The following is an 18,322-nucleotide window of genomic DNA, read 5'->3' as shown; positions in this document are numbered from 1 at the left end:
TGTTGTGTCAGAGGTAAATTCGACTTCTTTGACTTTAGTTGGGATTTTAGCCAAAACTTTGTTAATATCCTCAGGTGCTCTCCCCTGTAGTCCAGCCTTTATGTACTCTTTAACCTCTTGGTGAATCCCTTCTTGCTTCCTGATCTCTTCCACCACGTAATGAGCTTTTGCTGACCAACAGCGTATCTGCACATCCAGACTGAGTGTGTCAGAAATGTAGTGAGTCTCTAGCATGAGCCTCGCCCTGCAGATTATATCTGAGATCTGAAAAGACAGGTGGTCGTTAATGGACCTCAGATTGGAGCGAGCGCGTGGGTCATGGATGTAATTTAAGCTGTCCTCCACTCTTCTGGTTGCAGATTTTATATTTTCAACAAGCGTTTGTGTCGCATGTTCAAACTTTTTCTCCGCATCTTCTGTGTTGTTCTCTCTGAAGTGTTCAGCAGCAAAATGAGCAATTGTGAGAAGATTTTGAAATGTAGTATCGTAGTCCTTATTCACTTTGCTTAAATGACCAAAAAGCACTCGAATTTTAATCAAAAGTTTTCTCTGGAAGAATTCCGATTTTGCAAGGTGCACCACGCCTGGCATTAAATCAAATTCTTCTGCAGCTTTAAGGTAGTCCTCAGTCAGATTTTTCAGTTCACCCTGGTATCCAGTTAACTCCTTTGATTTATAAGCACTTCTGCAGTTTATGCTGGTGAGCCTGGTTGCCTCTTGGATTCGGAGCGAGTTCTCAGACAACACTGAGAGCTGTTTCTGAGGGTTCAAATGGTTCAGTGCAGTCGATGTTCCCAAAATCTTATCCAGCGAATTAAGCAAAATCTGAATGGAGAGACTCCAGAGGATACAAAGTGCCTCTAGCTGATCTGACCGTCCTTCATATAAGGAGGAAAGCTCTATCAGTTGCCTTGTGTTGTTCTGTGCTTTGGTCAGCTTGCTGTGTAAAACCCTCAATGTTTCTTGACCATCACTTTGTGTGCTTAAATCTGACGATGTCAAGAGTTGGACCACGTCAGCACATAAAGTCATTGCTTCATTGAGTTGCTGTGCAGAACTGGCTGCCATATTTGGTAGATTCCCTTGCAGCTCATTATAAACAGTGGGATACCAGGTCCCAGCTGCTGGCAGCAAAACCTTTCGAATGTTATTAATAAGGTCAGAAAACTGTGTGCTGTGCTTAAAGATGCTCTCTGTGCTCATCGCTGAGCTCATCGCCGTCTCTTGAGCTGTCTGGACGAGCAGCGGAGTCAGGGACACCAGCTCGGCCCTAAAGATTTCCAAAGTCTGACAGTCAACTGCATCGACAATGACCAAGGCTTCCTTTGTAGCTTGGGCATAACAGTTTGACAGCTCAAGAACACTGGTGCAGGCCTGGTTGAGCAGTGTCACGTCTTTTCCTTTAGTCACAGTTACAACTTCATACAAGAGGGGTAAAAGGTCAAATTCGAGAGGCTTGAGAATCAGTTTAGGCTCATCTGAGACAGCTGGGAACGTTAAATCATCGCTGTCAACTTTATGGTCTGGTTCTGCTTTTATGGGTCCCTGATCTGTGTGCTTCTCCTCATGTTTGGTTTCTCTTTCCAAAACTTCAAAAAAAGGAATATCCGAGCCTCTTAACATATCATCCACACTCAGTTCACAGCTGTCTTTGACTGGCAGACATGGCTGTGTGATCTCAAGCTGACGAGCCCCCTCTCGCAGCGGGCTCAGGAGATGCGGATGCTGTTGGCCATCCAATCCTGATCTAAGCACCTTAAAATGCTCAATGACAGTGGAAACGCTGTCACTAAATGTAGAATATGCCTCCACATTCAGCGTGGATCCATTAAGCATGCTTCTGACTGACTCAACTACTTTGGCTTGAGATGACTGAACCTGCTTCAGGAGGACCAAAAGGCCGTTCCTGTAGATGGGTTCGTCACTTCTATCCAAATGCCTCCTCACTGAGTGAATCGCCAGCTTCATGTGACCAATCAGGTTTGCTGTATGTTCATTAAACTGTTCATAGCTTTGTTCTCTGTATGCTGTGTCACATCCATGGCGATCACTCACCATCTCATTAACAGCTATACTGGTGAACTCCCTAATGTCCATCACGTCACTGAAAGCATCCTGAAGCTGCTCAGTCTCCTCTTCCCATTTCTGACACACTTCATGAAGCTTCTGAGCAGTTTGCATTGAATTATCTGCCAGCTCCAGCGAAAGGGGAGCGATTCGAGCCCTGAGTCTCAAAAGGCATGCTCGGGAATTTTCCACATTCTCTAAACTCTTAGCATCGAGAGCCATAGCTGAGGTAAAATTGGCGACCTGGATTAGTCTGTCAGTGCAGGAAATTAAATCCTCAACTTCCGACTGAATAAAGTTCAGATCCAGCTTTGTAGAGGAATCTAAAACCAAGATGTGTCCTAAAAGTTGGTCAGCTGTGGAGGAAGCTGCAAGAAGTGTGTCCATGACTTGATACAGAACTGTAGTCATCAAAGTTTTGTCAAGCATTTGTATTTGCTGGAGCAGGAAAGTGCAGGTCTTCTCAAAACTCTGTGCAGAATCCTCTGAAGACTTTAAAATCCTTTTTATGTCAGACCAGAACTGCAGGATGTGACGACAGTGGAAAACCCCTCTTTGCTGAAAGTCTCTGCGAGACATGTTTGCCACGACCATGCAATGAAACACAAGATCTCTGACCAAGCAGTCAAAGCTGCTGTCTCGGATTGAGGAGGTGGAGGGACTAGTGAGCAGTTGTAATAGACTTTTACTTTTCCAGGTATAATGCCCACAAGGCCCCAGTGGTCCTCCATGGCAGTCACTCTGGAGGGTTGCTGTAATGTCACCAACAGTATTCTGAACTTTGTCCAGAATGTACCTCTTGGCTTCTTGGGCTTGCTCATTGGTAGGGTGTTTGATGGTTGTACACATGGCTGTGTGCAGCATGGAGACGCACCTCCTCAGGGTGTCCAAGGAATCGAGGAGTTGTTTTGTTTGTCTGGGATCCCGTAAGGAATTTGCTCTCTCCATTGTCAGTCTGTTAAAGAGGAGAAGAGCCTCAGAAAACATTTGGAAAGATTTAAGAAGAGACTTGATATCTGAGGAGGAGCCAACTTCAGAGAGACACTCCAAAACCTGATCAGCAGCAGCTATAACTTTCCTTACAGCAGCATCATCATCCACCAACAGAACCTAGGAGCAGAAGGCAAAAGTCACTGTGTTACTGCTGCTCTACAGCTTACTGTACCTGTTTAAGAAGTATGAAAATGCAGTGTCAGACTGTCAGTAAATCAATAAGTTAAAAAATTTTGGCCATGATTGAAATATTTCAACAGCTTTGACAGAATACGACAAAATGTAAACACATCCATCTATAGGCTTTGGTGAGCCTCTTTGGTTTTATGCTGCATTTGGCTGAAAACCTTCAGTGAAGTGTATGAACAGCTGCCCTTTGGATCGCCATGAAATTTGGTTTCTGAACTTCCAAACTGTGATTCAGATTCAATGCTAAAATCGTTATAATGCTCGGAATTATATGTTGCTATGCCAGCTCAGACTTTGAAAGTGAAACAGAGGAGAAAGTTTCTACATTGTCATGAAATTACAGATAAAGTCACTGAGTAGCTAACAGGAAAGAATTAATGTTCTTAAAAATTAACGATGGAAAAAAACTTTCTTTACACAACAACACCAGAAGGCTAAAGATGATGGCTGAGTTGCTGAGATTCTCCACATGTGAAGTAAAAACAGACAGTGTGGGAGTCTTCTGTTGTTTTTAAATAATGTCAACATTTAAGAAACCTCTGAGAAAGTAAAAGCAGATGTAGCTGCCCAAGAGGAATCTAATGAAACCTTTAAGTGCTTTAACCTTATTTGTTTTCTCTCTGCTTTAATTTGGGTATAATTTTTAGGACAGTTGCAGACAGCTTTTTTTTTTCTTTGTCTACTTTACCTTGACTACTCCGAGGAAAACGTTTTGTGTAGCAGTGATGAGCTCCTCTCTGTGCTCAGTTAAACTTGGCTGGATACTCAGTTTCTGAGCTGCCAGCAGGACATGCTGCCCACACACAGCGAATGACTCTAGCAGGGAGGACATCTCCATGTGAAAAACTTCATCCTCCGTCTCACGTATTTGCCTAGAAGTAAAGAGTCTGCTGTTCATCAGATAATATATACAAACACAATTCCAACCAAGTTGGGATGCTGTATAAACAGTAAATAAAAACAAAAGGCAATTATTTACAGAGCTCAAAAATCCACATTTATTCATAATAGAAGACATAAAAAAATAAACTGTTTAAGCTGAGACATGTTATGAAGGAATATGAGATCGTTTTGAATTTGATGGCAATAACAGGTTTCAAGAAGTTGGGACAGGGCTGTTTACCACTGTTTGCCCATCATCGTTTGATCGAAGTTTCTCTTTATTTTGGGAGAAAAATGATGGAGGATCATAAAGGAGAGTGATGCACATCAAATTAGAGCTATTCATGAATTATTCATTAATAATGAAATAAAATATTCATTTATCAAAGTATTTATGAAATAATTGTTAAGTCTTCACTAATAATTACACCTTACTAAATGATTTAATAGACAACAAAAGGTAAGTTAATAATTCTAAATGAATTATTAAGCCATCAATAAATACTTGAAATGGAAAAAGAATTTATTTAAAAGGAACAGTGGAAATGAGCCATCTGATTGGTTAAAGAGAAGGGCTAGCCACCTGGATTTATCTGTTTTTTCCCAGTAGTACGGCTACTGCTAAGGAGAGCTTTAAAGGAAATGCTGGTGGTACACAAGGATGTTTTAACTTGATCTTCACTTCCTTAAAATGTCTTAGATGATTATATCAGGTATAAGAAGAATATGACGGGACCTTGCAGTAAAATGAAGCCCTAATCCTCCGCTAACAACACTAACACTAGCATCACTGCCCCACACTTTAACGCTAAAAAAAATCTCCTGCCTTCATTAAAAAAAAACCCCATAACAAAATAAAACAAATAAATAAAACAAAAGCAAAACAAAAATGACTCAAGTTGTCCAACCTTGTGTCTAAAGTTGCAGTGCTGTGTTTGTAGAATACCCCGTATGAAGATTAGACTGGCTTCTATGGAGCAGATCTTTGAAGTCCTCATGTGGATTGTTAACACCTCCACCCAGTTCAAAAAGCCATTAACAGCTGCTATTTTCTGAGGTCCCCTCCACCCCTAAGAGTCACCAGAGGAGCCTGTGTTTCACTACCAGCAGACCAACATATTTATTTTCATTTTAATTGTTTTGTAATCACGTTTTTAAAAAACGAGTTAACACAAAAGACATTACATTGTTGTTAAATGGTTTCTTCTTTAATTATGAAAGTGTTTAAATCACATATATGTACGCTGTTTGTTGGGGTTGATTTGTCCACATTATTAGTCTATATGTTCCTGCCTCTTATTTTTATCCAAAGTCGGGAAACCCAGCCACTCTAAATCTGGCATTTTTACAAGATGAATTTAAGTGCTCAAATTAATTAAAATACATTTTCCCTTTTAAATAAACAAAACATATTTATGTCACCGGCCTGTTGCCAGTTTATCTAATTAACTGTAAAATGTCCCTTGAGTACCACTTATTTTTCCACTGTTTTCCACTGTTTTGTTGCCTTCATCCCAGTTTTTTGAGACATGTTGCATCCATAACATTCAAAATGAGCTAATGTTTTTCCTGAAATCGTACTTTTTCTCAGTTCAAACATTTAATTTGTGTTCTATGTTCTATTGTGAATAATGCCTGAGATTTGCAAATCTCTCTCTTATATCCTCCTGAGAGCCAGCTTATTCATTTAGATCCCGTGTAATGGACATTTGGTTTTGGTCTATATCTTGTGACTTATTTGAGCTACCCTTCTGAGTCCTGATGTCCCCAATAGAGGACATCCTGGCCTTTCCATTGATACCTTATGTGTTTGGGTGGCCTCTTTTAGCTCCAAAGATGCAGGAAATTACAAGAAAAGGTTAAACTGAAAGATACTTTTTACCTCTCTGCAGGCTGTTGCTTCATTTTAAGTATTATACATTATGATTTTCATAACAGTACATACCTGGAAGCCACTGCTGCCATGTTCTCAGTAGCTTTAGCCACAGTCTGAGCTGCCCCCTCCAGCTGGCTGAATTGTTCAGGTTCCTCTGCTCTGTCACACAGCAACACCAGGCGGCATATATGAATTGCAATTGGTGCAACCACCTGCTCAACTGCTACAGTCCTGATCAACCCATGATCTAACAATGAGGACATAGTTAAAAGACTGATTCTCTCTGGTGAAAAGACAGCGAGTACCATAAATGTTGTTGTATTCCTGCTGTATTTAGCGTGGTAGCTTTTTTAATAATTGATTTGCTCACCACAGCAGCTTGTGCTTGACTTCAGTGTTTCATAGCAACTGGTGTCACCTGATCAACAGCACACAGCTTCATCAAGCTTTAATGTATTGACTGATTAGTTGCCATATTCTTTGAGATAATGCTTTGTTAGCAAACCTACAGTGTCTGAAATATACTATATGGTATTGAAGAGCCAGTATTGTTTATGTGACACTTCGTCACAGGTGTGGTTGAACTTTTAAAGAGAGTTTTACGGTTTTCTGGCACATGGTCAGTGAAAGTATAATAGCAAATTATTAGGATCTTCAAGAAGATATGGGAAAACTCTTAGCAAAATAGAAAGAGGACATTAAAACATTGAATATTGTACATAACATGTTGTTTCTGACCAGGGTTCCTTTAAAATGCATTCACGTTATTTTCAGTGCTTAAGATATGAGCTAATTTGGATTTTTTTATACTTTCAGGTTAAATGGTACTCTTTTCTAAATCTCATGATATTACACCATCATACTGTATCAATACATTTGTATAAAAAGTCATCAGCACCCAACGAATCCACCCTAGCCCTTTAAAATAAAGATAAAGTTTTCTAGCCCAAAAGAAAAAAAAATCAATGATATTTAATTCACAATGACAAAAGATCAAAATATAAATATATATTTGCCATTTTGGGGATTTTTAGCTGATCAGAATGGTCATTTTCTGTGGACTGGTTGTTATTTCAGCTCTAATGTATCTAAGAACATCTACTTATACATGTACTTAGTGTAAATGATCAGTGAAAAGTTTATTAAAATATTCTTTTAACAGTATTTCCCCCCAAATAGCATTTTCTAAAAACCTGAACAAGCAGTTTTGTGTTTTTCCCCATTGTTGAATTTTGCTTGGTGCGATTGAAGACAAGCTGCCAGCAGAGAGCACCATTCACCACAAATAAGCAGCAAACCAGCCAAACACCAACACGAGCCACGTTGATAACAAGGGACTTCATTCTAAAATTTATCAACAGATAAATATACAGCTTGAACATGATTTTAAACATCAAACGTACAGCACACTATAATGGAAATGATATTCAGTGACAGTAGTATACTCAGAACAAAACCCCAAATAACGATGCGATTAAAGGTGACAAACATAAAAACAAAGTATAATCATCACAGTTAAACTTTACCAAAAAAAAAAAAAAGTCAAGTGTTGGTTTCTCTGCATTAATACATAGCAACGGTTTAACAGATGCAGAGGGAAGGCGTGGATGTGTACAGTATACGCTGTATTACCAGTGGAAGTAAATGGTGTCAGAAGATCTATACAGCACATTTTAGAGCGAAGCAATCATAGTGATCAATAAAGTGACGATAAAGTTTTAGTTCTTTGGCATTGCACGTTTAAATCTGACTGGTCTACTAAAGAAATTACCAAAAGGTACTTTATACTTATATACTGCATATCTATTTTAATGTAAATCTTATCACCCAATGCTGATTGTTAAAGCTTTTGACTCTTAAATTGAATCTTTTTTGGAGCATAATTAAAGTTTTTGGGCTTTTTTTTTAAGATTACATGAATTTATCTGTTTGTTCAACTAGATAGGGTTGCAAATGTGCAAAGTACAGACACACAAAACTTTGCAGTTAACATCAAAACAAAGTTCAAAAATGGGTAGGGTATGACCTACGAGTACTGAGCAACAGGTGCCAGAAGCAGAGGGACCAAGGCACCTGCGACTCCCATACTACCACATTTTTATTTTCTCACTGTTTATATATTTATGGGGAGCTTTAATACAGAATTTGCTAATGTCTTATTTCAATCACAATTAAATCTATCATTTAAAAGAACTGACAAGCCTGTAGGGGGGAAAAAGGTTTAGCAGAGAGGAGCTGTGGGTTCGTATGGTGGCGGATTTTTCAGGGCACTGACATCCCTCAACCCTGGCTTAAAAGTAACTTTTCCCAGGAGCCCCAAAGAGCTTGTATACTGTATGTGTAGTGATTGAGTGCAGCATATTCTCACCTATTTTTAGGGCATTACTCATACCACGAGCCCTTATAAATGACTGTAGGTAGACGCCTATTGCAGTCTTTCATCTAGCTGTGGAGAGCAACAGTATCTCATATTTCACACTATAATCCAATGCCTGATAACATAACAGTAAACTTAAAAATGGTATGCTCCGGTAAAGTCTGAGAAGGTTTTGGAAATAAATCGCGATCAGGTATTTCAAGAACAATAGTAAATCCTTTTCTGCCGTATTTCAGTGAGAATTTACAAGACATTCAGCTAAAATATGTTCACTTGAGCCTGGGAGGTTTGGCCGTCCATTATCAAAGTCTCCTTGCATACCTGAGCAGTTTTTGCTCCTACCAAAAGCAGCTTTACGTCAGATTTGCTTGACTATACATTCCACTTTCAAAACTCATGGTATTTTGAAACATTTTAAAGAATAAAGATTTAAGTTTAATCTATGAAATAATAGCTTTTGTATATTATCATCTACCAGCGAATCAGCTGAAAGCCAGACCAGAACAAAAGGAATGATCTTTTAACCATCTTTTGCATTTTAGGCATGGTTAACAATGGAAACATGAAAAAAGCGGTCATCATGAAGACAGAGAGAGCCCTCACAGTGTGTCACAAATGGAAACACTAGTGCATTGCATGGGGACAGTGTGCGGGTACTGTAGCATAGAATTAGCTCTGGCTGATTAGAAATGTGAGGGGATGGGCAATCAGATGTGTAAAACAGATTTTCATCAGCCAGCAATAGTACAGAAAAGATACAATCTTTCACTCCCAGCATCTGGGATGAACTGAATATACAAATGATTCCAATCATATACTCTACTGGACATATCTTTGGCACAAAAAGTAAAGCTAAGGGGCCAAGGCATTCATTCTTATCAAACATCAGTGCTTTTAAGAAAACATACCGTAGATATAGTATGTTTATAATGGCATTCAAAACCCCAACTCTTTTCAAAGCTCACTTTTACACAATATGGCTTAAAGTATATGTATAAAAATAAATTTGCTATGTAACACAGCCCTGAGGGTTTTCTTGTCCACCAGTATTCATGCTGTCTCCACATCCCTGTACGGATGTGAGCCTCCATCAACAGCTCTGCTCTGCTGGCTGGGTGATACCTCCTTTGAGATTAGCTGAATTCCACAGCAAGTGTCCGCTGGCAAGCCACCTTGTCACCTCAGAAGCCTGTTTCCTGGACTCCCTCCCTCCTCCCCCCAAAAATATTAAGTCTCCAAAAAATATGGAGAATATTCTTCTCTTCCACATATGGAAGACTGAAGGGCCCAATGCCACAGGGGGCGGCTGGGCTGAGAGACCCTGTGCTATTGGATCTTTCGCAACCGAATCCCTAATCTCACTGGCTCCTCTGGGATTCCCGTTGTAAGTCTCAGTGGTCTTTATCCATCCAGTCCCAGCTTTCATCACTGTCCTTTCTGTTCTTTTCAGCCTCAATGATCTCTCTGTAGCGTCGACGGAAGAATCCCATCTGTCAAAGAGTGAGAGGAGTAAGAATTTAAGTTAATAAGCTGCATCTGTGGTCGTATCTGACTTGCAAAAGAAAATATTCATTTCAGTCAGCAATTACGGATCACATTCACTTTACATTGCTGCATAACATTTTCAGAAACATACCAGAACTTTTTAGCATATACCTTTTCTCTCCAGAGATTGTCATTTTTCAAGCAAAACATGACATAGGTAATTCATAGCTGTGACCTAGAGTTAAACCACTAGCTGATTTTATCGCTCCATATTAGCTTATCACGTACATATATTTTGGTACAGGCAAATATGTCTCAAATATAACATTTTTGTCATATCTGATACCCTTGCTTCCTCTCTGAGCAGAGAGGTGTGAAGATAACACTAATTTTTTGTACTGTAAATACGTTTCCTGCTACTTTGACCTGCTAAGGCCGTTAAGCTAGGTATTATATTCTCCTGTGAAAGAAATATACCTGCTTAAGATACAATTTTACAGTTCAGTTTTAGCATGAAATAAATAAAAACGTGTGTTAAAGTTGCTTTTAGATGACATGACGAGTGTCAGGTTAGCTTTTTCCTCTTGTTTTTAGTTTTTGCATTAAGCTTACGCTGCTGATTTGTTAGCTTAGTGCAAAGTGTTGCTCAGTGTTGCTCTTTTTTAAAAAAAGGTAGTAACAGTTATATCTTTGTTATGAATACATTTCAGGAATCTTTTTTTTTTAAACACTAGCTAGTTATTTTGCAGCTGTTTTTCAGTATCACCCTAAAAAAGTATTTTGGCTGTAGCAGGAGAGGTTTGTGAGTGTGGACGCATGACACTAAGACAAACTGCAGCAGCCTTTTTTTAATGCTAGAAAATCAGGATTTGCGCAACACCATTGTCTTGCTTATCTGCTGGATTTGGTTTGACATAATACGTAATAGCAATGCAATTCACTGGCTAACTCTCAGGAGTGTCATTGGATGGGCGGCCAATTGGAGAATTTATTTAGAACGGCTCTTTCTTTCAGCAGCACTTTTACAGAAATTACATAATTTTTGTTAAACTAACAACTCAGACCTTGAGTTCACTGTGATGGATTATATATCTAAGTTACAGAAATGTGCAAGTTAATATTTTCTCCCACAGTGAAACAGATGGAAAATAATGGATCTATGAGGTGGGCAATTTATTTCAAATAATAATGGATTGAAATATGGCCAACAGTAATGTAAGTAAAACCACATGAAACCACCACCAAGGTTTGACAAAACTCAAGCATTTACCTTACTGAAACATTTCTTTAGGAATGTAATACTGACTACCAATTTAAATTTCATGAAAGTATAAGATTCATTTACCAAGTGTAGTATGTATGAGATATGACAATGTGGTAAGACCAGTAGATTCTTGGTGTATATCTAATCAAAGCAGCCACACTGGCTTGCTGCCTCTCTCCCTACGACTCCATTCATTTATCTGTATTTGGCTGCTGAAGTTTATTGATACAGACCTGTGCTCTCCTCAGGCATTTCCTGAAGAGAGCAATACAGGACATGTGCCGCTCTTGTAAGTGGGGTTTATTTTGGCAGGATCTGAGGAACTGGGGATCGGGGGGGGGGTCAACATTTCAAGGCTTAGTTGTGGTATTCCCGGTGAAAGATGAAGCAGTGAAAAAGGAATGGAGTTTTCTGCTAAAGGGGCCTCTGGACAGCAGTGTGATTGCCATTCCACCCTCTTTAGATTTTTCTTTCATGTGAGTGGTGTGGTGTTAATTATTGTCCACTCTGTGACTTGTCCTATTCATGGACAAATCACAGAGTGGACAAAACAAGCTTTCTTTCTTACTTCTTCCCCCTAATCTCTGGCTGTTTCTGTACAACCAGATACTGCGCTGGCATTTAAGTGGAGTGTTGTGACCAGTGCTGTACGCTGAAAAGTCTCGATCTGTGTTTATGAGTTGGTTTACCTTCCAGAGCAGCACAGCTAACAGCAAAAAGATGAGGATTCCCACCAGCAAACTGATGGCGATGATCCAGCCGACTACGTAACCCCTTGGCTCCTGACTGTGGAGAGCCTCAAACACCAGCTAAAACACAACAACATCACAGTGAGTCACACTGAAATGTAACACACAAAAATGCACATTAAGTCATGTGCTGCTAATGATGCAATCTGGTGCAAAACAGCAAACGAGACACATCTGATTTCAGAGTGCTTTGGTTCCATGGTTTGATTCAAAGGACCAACATTTAAAGCAAAAAAAAAAAATGCTTTCAAATAACAGGAAACTGGTACGAAGGCATTTTTCAGGACATAGATATTGGTTATACAAACAGGAAGCACAAGTCAAACTTAAATTAGATTCTAGATTCATGGAGTGACCTTTGGTCCACATGGAACAAACATTATGAGCAGGTTTATTCATTTGTAACAGCTGATGCTCTCAAACATATCTGCAGTCATAAGTGAGCATTTTTGGACATCTCAGTTAGTCAGCCCTCTTTGGTCCAGACTAAATTATTTTGATAGCCATACGATGGAGAACCATGACATTTATTGAGGATGTGATGAACCCAAGACTTTTAATGTAAGCAAAAAAACCCAAACAAACAAACATAAACAACTGATAAGATTCACATCAGCCTGTAAGGAACATTTTCATGCTATCGAGCTAAACCAAGATAGTGACTTTGATATATGATGGTAACGTTAAACATCAGCAAGTATTTGTCTTATTAATCAGAGCAGATAAAAACAATGCATCATCTACTCCCTTTTTGAATTTTGTGTCATGCTTTTAGACTGGCTAATTCTGAGTTATTGCTATTCAGGGAGCCTTGGCAACTCTTAGCTTGGTTCTGGTGTGATTTAGAGGTATCTGAGCTCTTTCCCATGACATGGAGGAACGCTGACCAGCTGGATAATCTGTCACTGACAACAAATTCATGCTTATTTAAACCAGTGCACTCTGGCTTAAGTACAAAACATTTGAAGTGGTCCTAAGTGACAAATTTTGTATATACTGTAATTAAGTAAACACACAGCACTTCTTTTGATTCCCTTTCTAGCAGCAGTGCTAATGTTTATTTGAATTTGTAACAATTACCATTACATTTAAAAGGCCATATTTCTACTTTGGACAAAAGTTGATTTGAAGCTATTAGATATCTCTGTACTGCCTTGTCCAACAAAATGAGCTTCACTGGTTAAATTTACACTGTATTAACAGTGTTTTGACTGAGTGAAATATTCCATTACTCTGCATCACAGCAAAGCCTGCTGTAATATTAGCATTCAGGCTTTAAATGGAGAACAGCAGACTGCCCAATCGCAAAATCGATGGGTTTATTTACTTACTAATGTTCACAAACAAAGACAAGTACTGTGTGTTCACACACAGTGGGCCGACTGAGGGACTCTGCAGCTTTAATGTCCAGCGTTGCACGGGATTTAAACACAAATGTGGCATGAAACACCAACTGTGAGCCAGCCAAAAAACAAAGTGGACAAGTGAAGAACAATCTCTCTGTTGAATAGTTTCTCACATTAACACGTTCCCGTTACCCCACGCTCAGGAATGTAACTGTTGTTATGCATGCCAAGGCGTTTGCGTGTACAAAAAAGATTAAACCTCTACTGGTCATTGCTCTCTGACGCTGAGTTTCTCAATTTAACTTTGGCAGTCCCTTAATGTGAAGTTCATTTACCTCTGTCCTCAATTTCTAAATTTGTAAGTTGCACACTTTCTTGCTTTAACAGCCTTATATGTGCATTCTTAGTAAAGAAAAAAACCCCAACATGTGGATTTATGTGGATTTGTTTTTATTTCACGGGTGATAAAAAAGCCAAGCTTGTTGTCTCGCTGACAGCCAGAAGGCTTGCTGTGAACAGCACAGCCTGGGACCACAAATTATATTTGCACTGTGTTCTCTAGCTAGCTGGGATCCTGAGGGAAAAGGTAAAAATGTTCACTAAAATTCACCGGAGTACGTTTCAACGGAATGAGCACACTTGCAAAGTGCTGAAAGAGCAGCGTGGCTTGGAGACATTCATACCAGGTCTGAATTTTCCGAGCACAACTGGAGCTCAGGGTCAGCAGGCCTGCAACCCAATCAGTGCTGTAATCTTTTCCAGAATCCCACTGCAAGCATGCTGGTTGCTAAACGCAATCAGCAAATCCGATCTGCTAGGCCATTTGATCACTCAGCGTACAACAATGGGGGGAGGGTCTGTCCTTGTGCACATCTAAGGGACCCCCAAAAGCAGCTAATAGAAATACCACTACACAGTAAACCCACAATGACCAGCTGTTCCCTGCACTCATGTCATTTGTGACAGATCTGGAGCACATCAGCAATTCAAGGGAATTGTGACCGAGCTTCTAAAGATGAACATATGTATGCTTTTTGATATATTTTTGCAGGGAAAGCACACAATCCTTCACCTGTAACCTCTGGATGGGTAGAATCTCCAATAAGCATCTGACCTATGTGACTCCTTTTGAGCACATAGGTCAGCAGCAGCAGTTCTGTTCTGCCTGCTGCTTTTGGCAAGATGAAATGTGTGACGGCTATTAATCCAAAGTGAGGCAACACGGACAAAGACACAAACAGTTCACTGAAATTTGCTAAAGTTTATAGATGGTAAATGGACTGGAACTTGTAAAAAATGTTTCTACTCTGATGGCTCAGAATGCTTTCTTTTTACATTTTTAAACAAGTCTTATTCAAACATTCACATTTTTCTATACCTAAGGTCTTTATCTAAGATTCCTGCGCACACACATCAATAGATGCATCGGGGGCAACTCTGGTTTCAGTATCTTGCTCGAGGATACTTCGACTTTGAGTAGCCACCAGCCTTCTGATTGGTAGATGAACTGCTTTCCCTTCTGAGCTAAAGATGTCCCATTTTTGCCAAATTTTGGATTAACCTCCTAAGACCCGAACTCTTCCACGGCATGCATTTTTAATTTCTCTTTAATTTTTGGTCACATTGGGGCCTGATGAATGTAAAAACAAAGAATTACCAGATTTTTTTTTTTACCTTATTTTTGTTTTTAAGAAAAATGAGAGCCACATATGAGGATATTTGTTTTAAATTTCGATAGAACAGTAGCAGTATAATGTCCTCGTAAGTGGATATCAGGCTCTTGTAGAGCAAAATTCAGTATTTTGGTCTATAATAACCCAAAATGTGATGTCCACATATGTGGACGCCAGGTCCTAGGAGGTTAATATAGAGGTTTCTAGATATTCTTCACTGACATGATCACACAGTGATGGTAAATTCATGGCACACTCACAGAAATGTCCTCTGGCAGGCCATTCGGCACCTCCACCGTCCTGTCATTTACTTGCACGTTGCCCCGTGTGACGAACTGGATCACAGAGGAAGAATCCTGTCGGCGGACAGATTGTAAATTATGGACTGCTTTAAGAATCACAGCAACCTGTGAATGAATTTATTACCCTTACTGCTTGAGCCTCACCGTCTTTAAGATTTCAGTGTTGAGTAAAACTTTTATATCTATGCTCAAAGCTTCTTCTTTTAACTGTGGACCCAGGCTGCAGGAGATCGTCATACACGCTCTTCCAGGCCGATCACAATCCTGTTAAAAAAAGATATTTGAAAAGCAGTGAGAAAAAAGAAGGACGTGTGATAAACAGATGTTACACTGACTAAAAGAAAATAAAAACAAGAATCCTCATAGGGGGTGACTCTCAGTGACCTCTGAAAAGTCAAAGTGCAACATGAGGGCTGTATATTTACCAAGACTTTCCGTCCTGATTTGGTGAAGAAGGCAAAGATGGAGTGAAAGATGCTCTCTTTGTCCTGGGGGATGGTGCATGGTGTTGGGTTCCTATGAGGGGTGCAGTTCCCTCGACCGTTGGCCACCTGAAACACAGTTATTTAACAGGCATGTGTGACATGGGTGCAGAAGAAAGAAAGCGTTTTTGCCAAGTTTATGCTGCAGACAGGTTTGGGCGTGACATCGAAAACGTTGACGTATGTATTTTTGTCACCTAAACCGGACCTATCTCGCTATTGTTAGGAGTCTCCAGGGCTCACAGGAAGTTCTCTCCAAGAACAAGTTGGAACCCCTCCCAAACTGTTTTCCCCATATGGAGTGATTTAGAGGTGTCTGGTTTACTGCCCAGCCCCAAGGCAGCACTTCCCCTTTCCTCTCTCGTCAGCTGGACCTGAAGCTCTAGAGGTGGAGATCTCCACATTGTCTGTTCTGCTAGAGTACCACCCAGCAAGTCTGAGCTTTTATTGCAGAATTTTCCAGTGTCCTGTGTTTCTGCTGCATTTGCTGGCATGAAGAGCCATAGGCTCCACCAGCAGCTGCACTAAGTTTAACCTGGTGAAATCCCCCAGCATCTGGCAGGATGGGAGATTTTGTGCAGAAAAACTGCAAAAGCCTGAAGCTTGTATATATCACGAACAAATGGAAATGTGTGTAAAATGTAAGAATACCTGACTATAAAACATAACTGCGCTACTGTCCGATGTGCCACAGGCTGCATGCTTTGTTAACAGCTTTATGATATGTGGTTCCAGGCTAGGGATGGTACGGTGCAGTAGCCAGCCCCTTCAGGTGTCCCACTCCCATTTCGTGCAAGCCGTCTGAGCCCCCTAAAGTGATTCCAGATGGCTCTAGGAGGGTGGGATACAGTCAACTCTGTCTGCCCATTCACAGTCAATACAATTAATAGTTTGAGCACCCCCATGATCTACCTGTATGAAAAGTTTAATGCAAGGGTTAAGAAAATATTTCAACCTGGTAGGAGTATTGTGTTTCTTTGTCAAAATGCAAAATGTTGTGAAACAAAATGGGCGGCCAGCTTCAGTAGCAATGTAAACATTTTTGCTTCAACTTTCACTGGTCCTGTGGTGCCCCACACTAAGCAAACTGCCCATGTCCTGAACAAAAACCCAGAGGTATAGCAGCTCTCGGTACATAAAAGAATGCTCTGGAGTGGATACAAACAGCTGTGCCATGAGGAGCAAAACAAGCAAGACTGATAGGCTTTTGCTGGATAAATGAGTTAAAAACGTGGCTTCCTGCAAGTGAATAAACTAATAAATAACAATTTGGTCTGGATGAATAATGTAGATGGACTGCTGCTGGCATCCACCTGTGTTTCAATGATGTGGAACATCTCAGCTCCGTTGCCAGTCAGCCGGTTGGGAATCCTGATGTCCACTCTGGAGCCAGGCAACCTGCTGGGGCCCTTGTTTATAGCCTGGAAAGACATCACACAGAAAGAAAAGACGGATAAATATACAAAGAAACATTTTTAATACATATTTTGGTATCTATTCTCTTCCTATAGTACCTGAAAAGTGAGATTGAGAGGTTGAAAGTTGCAGTCCATGTCTTCTAATTGGACAAAGCGTGAGTCTTCAATGGAGTTTCCATACACAAAGGAGGTTGGTGTAATCACACTGCAGTTCAGGAAGGTGACGAAAGATAATTTATTAACATGGAAACAAAATTATTTAAATGACAAGAGACAAAATTATGTTCTAAAAATTTTCGGTTTGAGTCGCGCTCGGCTCGACAGAAGCTTTTCCTTTATCAGCAGACATATTTGTCCAGCTTTGTTCTAAGCCTCCCTTCACATTAAAGACAGCAGCCTTATCAGATGTCAGAGTTCTGGCAGATTTGGGCTGTTTTACATCTCTCTCTCCCTCCTCTGTGAAGCAGAGCTGTGATAAAGCATTCGCAGATAAAGCTTTTCAAGTTGATATCCTCCATACTGACAAACACTCCCTCGCTTCCTGTAAGCCAACTGATGGGCAACCAGCTCAAGTCGCTGAGATAGCTTTACATTTTGCAAAACAGTGACTACACTGTTGTGGAATTCATATTTGTCTCGTTCTTACCCAGTGATAGTGGTGTCGGTCTCGTGAATCAGAGGGATGGAGATATCCAAAAAGTTGTCGGAGAGATTGTGCTCGGGATTGGCGCTAAAAGAAACACAAATCATTGATAATGAATATTTCGCTTACAATTATTTGTGCAGATCAATATTTAGATTTGCAGTAACATTTGAGCTTCTTACCTTTTGGCTTGAACTAAGAACTGCAACGTGTCATTTTCTCCAGAGAGCCGAGTCGTGTCAAAAATCACTGCAAAATGATACTGCAAAGACAAAAAACCCCAGAATAATATGGGGTGTCATATTCTCAACTATGAAAAGGTTTTCAATGCGATAAAGCATGTCTGTCTGTAAGACACTGAACTATTCCCAGCAGGAGGCTGGTTACAGAGGAGGTTAAAGCACGAGTACTGCATGCAGTTAATTCTACCTTAGTTTGAGCTACCTTAGTCTGCGCTCTCATGAAAGGAAATCCCACTCGGCACTGAAGGAAGTCCAACTCGACAAGCTCACAGGAAATACCCTTCTCTTCCTGCAAAAAGAAAGATAGAGAGAGTCAGTGGATGCGATAAAGACA

The 18,322-nt window shown here is 40.1% G+C and overlaps 1 protein-coding gene across 1 annotated transcript in view; it reads right to left on the bottom strand.

The window, feature by feature from the left end:
* Window positions 1-7,139: 7,139 nt before the first annotated feature.
* itga9 (integrin, alpha 9) overlaps window positions 7,140-18,322 on the bottom strand; it is a 48,765-nt gene continuing 37,582 nt past the window's right edge. Inside the window, exons 19-28 of the mRNA XM_063491245.1 lie at window positions 18,191-18,277; window positions 17,929-18,008; window positions 17,750-17,833; window positions 17,200-17,308; window positions 16,999-17,106; window positions 15,629-15,754; window positions 15,348-15,467; window positions 15,162-15,257; window positions 11,823-11,942; window positions 7,140-9,874 (exon numbers count right to left, since the gene is read on the bottom strand). Of these exons, the coding sequence (XP_063347315.1) occupies window positions 9,776-9,874; window positions 11,823-11,942; window positions 15,162-15,257; window positions 15,348-15,467; window positions 15,629-15,754; window positions 16,999-17,106; window positions 17,200-17,308; window positions 17,750-17,833; window positions 17,929-18,008; window positions 18,191-18,277 (1,029 nt within the window). The 3' untranslated portion in view covers window positions 7,140-9,775. The remainder of the gene's footprint in view (window positions 9,875-11,822; window positions 11,943-15,161; window positions 15,258-15,347; window positions 15,468-15,628; window positions 15,755-16,998; window positions 17,107-17,199; window positions 17,309-17,749; window positions 17,834-17,928; window positions 18,009-18,190; window positions 18,278-18,322) is intronic.

The sequence above is a fragment of the Pelmatolapia mariae genome, linkage group LG13 (genome assembly GCF_036321145.2).
Source record: "Pelmatolapia mariae isolate MD_Pm_ZW linkage group LG13, Pm_UMD_F_2, whole genome shotgun sequence".
Taxonomy (NCBI): Eukaryota; Metazoa; Chordata; class Actinopteri; order Cichliformes; family Cichlidae; genus Pelmatolapia; species Pelmatolapia mariae.
Note: the sequence above shows the minus strand (reverse complement) of the source record. Positions and strands in the feature narration are given on the sequence as shown.